Source organism: Tachysurus fulvidraco, chromosome 17 (assembly GCF_022655615.1).
Source record: "Tachysurus fulvidraco isolate hzauxx_2018 chromosome 17, HZAU_PFXX_2.0, whole genome shotgun sequence".
In the NCBI taxonomy this organism is placed as follows: Eukaryota; Metazoa; Chordata; class Actinopteri; order Siluriformes; family Bagridae; genus Tachysurus; species Tachysurus fulvidraco.
In genome coordinates, this window is record NC_062534.1 from 2,485,523 (window position 1) to 2,494,977 (window position 9,455).

The 9,455-nt window shown below is 38.1% G+C and overlaps 1 protein-coding gene across 1 annotated transcript in view; it reads right to left on the reverse strand.

Moving 5' to 3' along the window:
• Positions 1-258: 258 nt before the first annotated feature.
• slc7a11 (solute carrier family 7 member 11) overlaps positions 259-9,455 on the reverse strand; it is a 23,644-nt gene continuing 14,447 nt past the window's right edge. The window contains exons 8-12 of the mRNA XM_027163602.2: positions 8,986-9,089; positions 7,052-7,148; positions 6,371-6,520; positions 4,785-4,962; positions 259-4,667 (exon numbers count right to left, since the gene is read on the reverse strand). Coding sequence (XP_027019403.1) covers positions 4,612-4,667; positions 4,785-4,962; positions 6,371-6,520; positions 7,052-7,148; positions 8,986-9,089 — 585 coding nt within the window. The 3' untranslated portion in view covers positions 259-4,611. The remainder of the gene's footprint in view (positions 4,668-4,784; positions 4,963-6,370; positions 6,521-7,051; positions 7,149-8,985; positions 9,090-9,455) is intronic.

Below are 9,455 nucleotides of genomic sequence, written 5' to 3' on the forward strand. Positions count from 1 at the left end.
GTTCTACAAAGGTCAAGGTTGTTGCCTGGAGCAATAATAATTATATATTGAAAAATGATAAAATACAGTAGACTTTAGGGAATTTTGAGTGACATTTGTTCATGTCGTTATAAAAAAAAAAAAAACGTGTAAACATTATTGTATAAAGTAATATCGCGATTTTATTTAGTATTTAAATGCATATTTTTATGCTAAGAATATTAACAGAGAGTTAAAACTTTACAAAAACATACAAAATGAATCATCAATACAACACAATTTAAATACTTTTCATTTAGTCAATCTAGAAACTACAGTATACAAAAAGTGTAAACAGAAGAATATTCAATACCATGTTAAAAAAAAAATGACATTTTAAAAGACTCCATTTCAGCAGATCTTTAAATTACATTTTGTACACATTTACCAGATGCAGCACTTTCACCAGCCTTACATCATCTGTTTTTATCAAACTCCAACCTCTGGAGAACATGTTCAGTATTCTAATCCAGATATCCCTGTCTTGTGTATCCGAGATATTGATTTCCTGTCCAACTCGCAGTAGAATATTACAAAAAAAAAAAAAAATGTGCTTGGATACAAATCTACGAGTCTGTACACAGTTATTGGCTGTCACAGAAAAATGTCAAGAAAAACAAAAAGGATTTTTTTTAAATAAGAAAATACACATAGAGAGTATGACAAGACAAATGTACAAATATGATTATTAACAGAAATACCAAGAAAATAGAGATAAACAGTACTAAAGGTCTTAGGAACGTATTAAATAATTGAAAGTAATAGTGTTAATGTCGTAAGTATCAAGTGCATTGAACTACTTCAATATATATATATATATATATATATATATATATATATATATATATATATATATATATATATATATATATATATATATATATATATATTACTTCATACAGCAGTAAGTATTCCAACAGAATTTTTCTACACATCATATAGAAAATTCTACATATTAAAATACTTTTTTTTTTAATACAGTTTTTAAACCTTCACTAGTCAATATCAAAATGTGCGCATTGTAAACCACATTCATACCTAAATAACAGAGTTACAATTCTTCTAGTGCAGCTGAGAAGTCTACATTATTGCGTTCGTTCGATTTGCATATGAAAAAAATTCGAATTTCAAACCAGTTTTTCGCTTTAAAGCAAAATATAACAACAACCGGAAAATTCGTATTTCTGGTCTGCACGATCTGAACAATTAATGCGATGACAAATCGACATTAGCCCCTGATGAGCTGCTAATTCAGATCATTACTTAAGAAATGTTTCTTCATTGAGAATTTTTTTTTTAGATACATTTTAAGTGACGCAAAATGAATTTTAATATACGATGAAGTCTAAAAGATTTCATTTTTAATATTATAAAAATTATAATATAAAAAATATATATAATATTTAATATTTTAAACTAGAAATATTTTTTGAAATCTAAAGCAACTAAGGAAATGTGTAGAATCTCAACTGCTCTGTAATTCAAGTTATTAAACAAAATTTCTAAATGATTTAAATTTAAGCGAATTTTAATTCTTTTAGATTCCCTGTGAGGCCGATCCCTTACTTTGAAGCACATGCTCTGACAAAACGCCGGTGGATTTGATCTAACATGGATCATCGGGTTCAAGCGCACACCGTAAAGTGATAATGGGACATGCCGATTACAAAGAATCTGTAAAATGTCTAAATGTCAATATTTCTAAATCGATCGCAGTTTAACCAACGTTTTTACTGATAATATTATTAGCGACAAAAATTTGTGTTACATTAAAAAAATGCTAGAAGCAATTTTATTAGCGCTGTCAGACCTTTGGGTTTGTTTGTATGTTGATCTGAATTTTAGCTAATATTTTTCGTATGAATGATTTTTCGTATTTTATTTAACAAAAATATTTATTTAAAGTAAAAAAAATGCTAAAATTTTATTTTTTTGCTAAAATAAAAGTCTTTATGTTTAAGTTTGAGAAAAAAAAGGAATAAACGTAACCTAGTTGAGACAATTATCTCCAAACACTGTCCTAGTCGTAATCTCTGATGACTTCCAGAAATGCTCATCCCACACAATCCTAACAACAGTAAAAAGCACAATACATCAAATCTTCAACCAGATCTACAGTAGTTATCATAACGGCCGTGTGGAATTTCTTTATGAGGTATAAAACACTTAAATAGCTCTGGAGAATCAGGATAACTGCCCAGGAGGTTAAAGATGAATGGTTATGATACAATCAGACTGCTAGCACAGCTAAAACGAACGAGAATTAGACTTAGCTTTTCTCATTACAAGTTAGCGTACGGACAACCGAAGCTAGCAACTGCCTTTTTTTCTTCTTCTTTCATCAGACTAAGTACCAATTCATCATGTCTGTGTTAGAAAAGTAGTACAGTTCAGCTTTTCGCCGCAGGGCATGTAGGATCGATCATTTTCTACATAATTATGTCCATCTGAGGTAAGCTAATGGGGTAGCCATAAGCAGCATGCTATTGCTTTGAGTCAGTGTATGAGCCATATATAACAAGTGTAATTAGATTCATTAGAGCTATTTCTAAACAGTGCACTAGAACGTATTAGGAACTCTTCATTCCAGTGTTTTCTTATTTCAGTGATAAACCGTGAGAAAGGTCACCAGAACATATGGAGTTTGAGAACCAGATCTGGTCCTGGAGAGTTTGGTACACTCTTAGAAAAAAAAAAAAAAAACGTTGCAAGTCCCTAGGTGGACTGTAGGGTGGATTTCTTTAAGCATTTTTCACTTTGTTCTTCTGGAGTTTTTCTTTTTCCATTAAATATGAGTATCGTTTCAAGTTACCCTCTGAAATCCTTTCTAAAGGTTATCCAGCACATTATATGGTATACATTAGGCACATAAAAGATGGCTGCTGCCTTAATGAGATCTTTAAAAAGTTCTAGGTAGAGCTATATAGTTCTGAGGGTTGGGTAATGGGTTGAGGTGAGAAGTTAAGTAATGGGTTTCAGTGGGTTTCTGGGTTAATGGGTTTGGGTGGAGTTGTTGGGTTATGGTTTGGGGTGAGAAGTTAAGTAATGGGTTTCAGTGGGTTTCTGGGGTAATGGGTTTGGGTGGAGTTGTTGGGTTATGGTTTGGGGTGAGAAGTTAAGTAATGGGTTTCAGTGGGTTTCTGGGGTAATGGGTTTGGGTGGAGTTGTTGGGTTATGGTTTGGGGTGAGAAGTTGAGTAATGGAATTGGTTGGTGTTGTTGGGTAATGTTTTGGGGTGAGAAGTTAAGTAATGGGTTTCGGTGGGGTCCTGGAGTAATGGGTTGGGGTGGAGTTGTTGGGTTATGGTTTGGGGTGAGAAGTTGAGTAATGGAATTGGGTGGGGTTGTTGGGTAATGTTTTGGGGTGAGAAGTTGAGTAATGGAATTGGGTGGGGTTGTTGGGTAATGTTTTGGGGTGAGAAGTTAAGTAATGGGTTTCGGTGGGGTTCTGGAGTAATGGGTTGGGGTGGGGTTCTGGGGTAATGGGTTTTGGTGGGGTTCTGGGGTAATGGGTTTGGGTGCAGTTGTTGGGTTATGGTTTGGGGTGTGAAATTGGGTAATGGACTGGGATGGGTTTGTTGGGTAGCAGGCTGGGGTGGAATATTGCGGTTTTGGGTTGGCGTGAAGTTGAGTAATGGAATTGGGTGGGGTTGTTGGGTAATGTTTTGAGGTGAGAAGTTAAGTAATGGGTTTCGGTGGGGTTCTGAAGTAATGGGTTGGGATGGGGTTCTGGGGTAATGGGTTTCGGTGGGGTTCTGGGGTAATGGGTTTGGGTGGAGTTGTTGGGTAATGTTTTGGGGTGAGAAATTGGGTAATGGACTGGGATGGGTTTGTTGGGTAGCAGGTTGGGGTGGAATGTTGCGGTTTTGGGTCGGTGTCGGGGTTGGATGATGGACTCAGGCTGGTATCTTGATGATTCTTCAATTTTTTTCCTTTTGGTAAAACCTAGAAACGTTAAACGTTCTCTCTGAAACACTTCACGTAGAACCTCCTGACAAAGCTTGCGCTAGTAACTACAGTATGCGATGTACCCTAAAGGAACCCATTTTTTTCTAGGAATGTACCTATCCAAAAAAGTGCACATGGCACATATGCTATCTCCAGTTTAGCATGCTGTGATTCAGAAAATAAATTCTTCCGTGAGTTTCAATGAAAACTCTATTGGAACGTTTGTAAACCTTAAACACGGACTAACCGTGAGACTCCATGAGACCGTTCTGTAAGAAAACAACGAGAATAAAACTATCAAACATTTACTTATTATGTCTTTTCTCTACTCTGACAATCGCTCAAAAAAAAAAAAAAAGATTTGATATTCCAAAATGCCTAGGAATCGATCCAGGGCCTCGAAAGTGTATCGTGTTACAACTGCATTGTGACGAACGAGAGAGTGAAAGTTTGTTTCTTTTTTTAGCACTGAAAGGTCTGTTTCACTCCTCCCTCGCGGAGCGATGAATTGTGAGGCGGTCACTCGGGGGAATGTTTTCTATAAAACATAAAAGGGGAATGAAAATGAGAGCAGGATGAAGGGAGCATGTTCTATAAGAGAGACAAAATGAAAGACCGAGTGATGCAATAGCGGTGTCTGGAAAGGTCAGTTCTCGGCAGGGACCACCTCCAAGATGATCTGTAAGGATCTGTTCACAAAGTCTGCAAAAGGACAGAAGCAACGGCGATATTAGATATTCTACTAAATATTTATAGGCGTCTGTGTTGTCAGGGCAAGAATTTGTTATACAGTATAAATATATATATATATATATACACCTGAGAGTTTGTGGAAGCACTTGGGCTTCCTGTCGAAAACGATGAAGATGTAGTAAGCCGGTATTCCGGTGAGCATGATCCCGAAGCCGACCCCTGTGTTGACCGGATCAGAGTAGAGAGATAGGAAGACCATGAAGAAGCAGGTACAAGAGAAAACCGCCGGGATGAAGATCGGGACCTGAGGGAGAAAAACACAGCGAGAGATGCAGGAGAAGATTAGGCACAGCTCGAGACATTAACATTAATGATAATAGCTAGTGTTAGGCTTGAATTTCTTCTCACCATGATCATGATCACTCATTTGCATTTTAATATCATTAAGATCATCACAACGTTCTGGGGCAGGAGTATATTTGTGTATTAGATTGTTGATGGAGTTTATAATGACTAGCAGTCCATAAAGTTCCTCACCGTCTTCCGCCGCGACACGACAGTCGTTACTGATTTCCATTTCATCAAGGAAGTAGAGGAAGATAATAACTTTTATGGATTCGATTGTTAAGTGACAAGGATTAGCGTGCTAATGCAAGGCCAAGCTAATGCAAGTTCTTTTCAACACAAACGTAGAAGATTACGGAGCTCTCGGTTTAATGGTCACGTCTTCGCTTCCTCAAAACCTCTAGCAGGTTTCATTATGTGGCACTCACTGCCTTAAAGTAAGGAATAAAGGAACGACCAGGTGTCGGGATGTCGTCGGAAATGAAAGACAGTTACTGTTCTCACCAAAAAGTTGATTTTTTAATATACTGTATATATATTATCCTGCACAATTTTTCAATACCATGTTTGGGATGTAGGGTGGCATGGCGGCTTAGTGGTTAGCACGTTCGCCTCACACCTCCAGGGTCGGGGGTTCGATTCCCACCTCCGCCTTGTGTGTGTGGAGTTTGCATGTTCTCCCCGTGCCTCGGGGGGTTCCTCCGGGTACTCCGGTTTCCTCCCCCGGTCCAAAGACATGCATGGTAGGTTGATTGGCATCTCTGGAAAATTGTCCGTATAGTGTGTGAGTGTGTGAGTGAAGGAGTGTGTGTGTGCCCTGTGATGGGTTGGCACTCCGTCCAGGGTGTATCCTGCCTCGATGCCCGATGACGCCTGAGATAGGCACAGGCTCCCCGTGACCCGAGAACTTTGGATAAGCGGTAGAAAATGAATGAATGAATGAATGAATGAATGAATGTTAGGGATGTGGTAGCATAGTGATTAAGGTGACGGGCTTAAATCGGAAGGTTGTGAGTTTGATTCCTACGTCCACCAGGTTCCTACTGCTGGGCCCCTGAGCAAGGCCCTTAAACCTCAATTGCTCAGTTGTATAAAAATGAGAAAAAAAAGTAAGTCGCTCTGGATAAGTGTGTATGCTCTAAATATAAAATGTTATACATCAAGCAAACATCCAGAAAATGTATCACCCCATCTTTACTTTAGACTCTTATTAATCGACACTGGAGACTCCTTCCATAAATGTAAAACAGATCAACAATTACACTTTATTCCTAGAACTCCTAGAAGTCCTTTGTGATCTGTTACAATAAAATTGTTAACATCTTGAAAGCTGCTGACCAATCAGCATTCAGATTCATCATCTATACCTTGAAAGGACGGTGCATTTCGGGTCGCGTGTAGCGCATGTAGATGAGTCCGACAACCACCAGGCCGATGAAGAACCAACGTAGGAAGCTCATGAAGTTCAGCAGGCTGTAGAGGTCTCCGAAAAACAGGAGGAGCATGGTGAGGGGGTACTACATGGTGATGGGACAGGAGGAAGAGAAGATTTCCTTTAGATGTTCATCTTTTTAACTGAAATCTAGTAAGATTGTCAGTTATATTTATGTTTTTCTTTCAGGATGAATCTGAATAATATAAATCTAACCTTCATGGATTGCTATCAATTTCCAATTGGAAAAAATATTTATTTTAGTGGTAAATTCTGATTAAACATTTTCTGTCTATATGCCAGACTGTAGTTACTTTAGGTAACACTTTCTCCGGTTAAACTTTATCTTATAGACCGCTAACAATGACCAGATGCACCGTTCAAGATACATTGCTACAGATTATCAGGTTCTCCTTCCAAGTCTTCCTATGTTCTAGTCTTCTAGTGCTCACCTGTGACATCATAACCTCAAAACCTGTCGCAAGAATACTGAAAATCCAGCACAAACCAGCAAATTAGCACCAGATTCACTAACCACACATGAACTCTGCCAGTATGTTGAGAAACCTAAATAAATAAGGTAGAGGAAGTAATTCAGAGCGCCTGCATGACTCACCAGAACAATTACGGCAGCTACCGGAGTGTGACGGCGAACGTGAACCATAGACAGAACTTCGGGAAGTTGACCTTCTCGAGACGCCACGTAAAACATTCTGGGAAATAAGAAGAAGAAGAAGAAACGAGGATGAAGCTGATGTAAGTGCAGGAACAGTATCAGAACTCCTGTCATGGCGTCATACTTGAACATGATATTACCAAACAGTCTGTGACACTGTGATATTAGTCAGACCTGAAAGTAACATGATTTATTACTCACTTCCTGTTTACTCAATGGTTAGTGAACTTCTGAGGGATTTTAATGATAAGTTTTATGTGTACAAGGTAAACAAAGTTGAAGTTTTATGCTAACGAGGTAAACAAGTTTTTTGCTAGCATTTAGCCAGCACTTTTAACATATAGGGGAGTAATAGCTTAAGCGATAAAGTTTCTAGCTTGTTGACTGGAACATCGAGGTTCTGTTGGGCCCTTGAGCAAGGCCCTTAACCCTCCCCGCCCCAGGGGCAGTGCATCATGACTGACCCTGTACTTTGACCCTAATTTCCGGTGCTGTAATATACTGTAAATGTGATAAAATAAAGCCCTTTTCCTGCAGTCGTCTTTTACTAACCGCTGTATGCTAGACCAGGAACACCAGGGATGAGACGTGAAACACATCTCCAGTCCATCACGGGCAAACCTGGGTCATTTATAACCCTAAATGATAGACTTCAAACTGAACAATTTGTGCTTTTTTTATGCACCAGATAATAATGATCATTGTTTCTGTTCCTTAATGATCCTATTAGGCATCATCTGTGTAAAAGCATCTGACACACCAAGCTGCCAACAGGAACTAGTTGCCTTCTGGCACGACGTGTCTTCTGCGAAAGGTTGCACTTCAACACACTACAAATAGAAACGCTAACCGTTGACATAAAAACTAATTGTGAGCCTTTGGGAAAGAAAATAACGCTTCATGCTAGGAACGGCTTTTACTTGGATTTTGAAGGGAATGAGAAAAAAAAACAATAGAAGTTAATAATAATTTCCTGTGCTGTAAATTCTAAACAATATATATATATATATATATATATATATATATATATATATATATATATATATATATATATATATATATATATATAAAATGGATACCAGAATATGTAATTATATTGCCATGACATTTTAACCTGCTGGTTAGTCTTAGTGCTTAAAAATATATAGTTTGGGATGAAACCGGGGAAGTATTTTTCCCAAAGGACAAATTTGTTGTGTTCATGTTGATGATTGAACTCACCAACTTCCTCGTGTCTCACTCCACGGTGGTGTTAATATGAAGCTCATATAAAAAAGTAGACACTCAGGACTTTAAGAATTTTTTACGTTTCATCGCTATTCCTGTTTTTATCTACAACACTAGGGGTGATATATTCATAGAAAAGTATTTTTCTCCACAGAAATGTTTGTATCTTCAGAGTAAATGTTGATCTCAAACCCATTTCTGCTCTCTGAGAAGCTCCGAGCGTTCGTTCATCTAAAAAGCAGCTCAGATTTCTCTTCCACACTAAAATTCGGTGTAAGACTCTGAACAGATGGATAAACACACAACGTCCTGACTCGTTTTAGATCGGATTTGTGTCCAGAAAATTCCGAGGCCTGCAACAGCTCCGGAAGATATCTCTCTCGATCCCTTCTTCACAAATCAAATCGATAGTCTGGACAACCAACTCGAAGCTCTGAAGCACTTATAATAGTCTATCGATGCACTGGTTATTGGTAACGTTTTCCAACAAGTGATGGAAAGCTATGGATGATGAAGGAGTGTCATGAGTAAATAAGGAGTAAAGAAATCTAAATCTGGAGACATTTTGACGAACGTCATGGTCGAAATGAATGAGAATAGAATTAGTATACATCAAATCCGGTCCTGTGGCTGGTTCTGACTCTCACCTGGAGATGGCAAAAGTGCCTCCATTCATTGAACCAAAACAGGAAAGAGCCACGAAGATGGGAACTGCAATGGATAAATTTCCATAAACTTTTTCAGCAAAGGTCTGAGAACAGAAAAGCGAGAAGAAAGACAGAGAAAAAGAAAGAGAGAGAGAGAGAAAGAGAGAGAGAGAGAGAGAGAGAGAGAGAGAGAGAGAGAGAGAGAGAGAGAGAGAGAGAGAATATGAAAACATATTTAGTTTAAACAAATAAGAACACAACATTGATTTTCTATTTTCTTCCATTTTGAATGCAGTGTGTGTTTAGGAATAACAGGTGTGGTAAAAAAAAGGCTTCATCTTCGCTGTGTGAGCGAGCGGGTAGAGCGAGAGCAGCCATAAATGAGTGCATTACGTGGGTGTAATGGGATGAAAAAGCTTTTAGAGCATCCCTGAGCTGAGCTGGAGATCTCCACACACACACACACACAC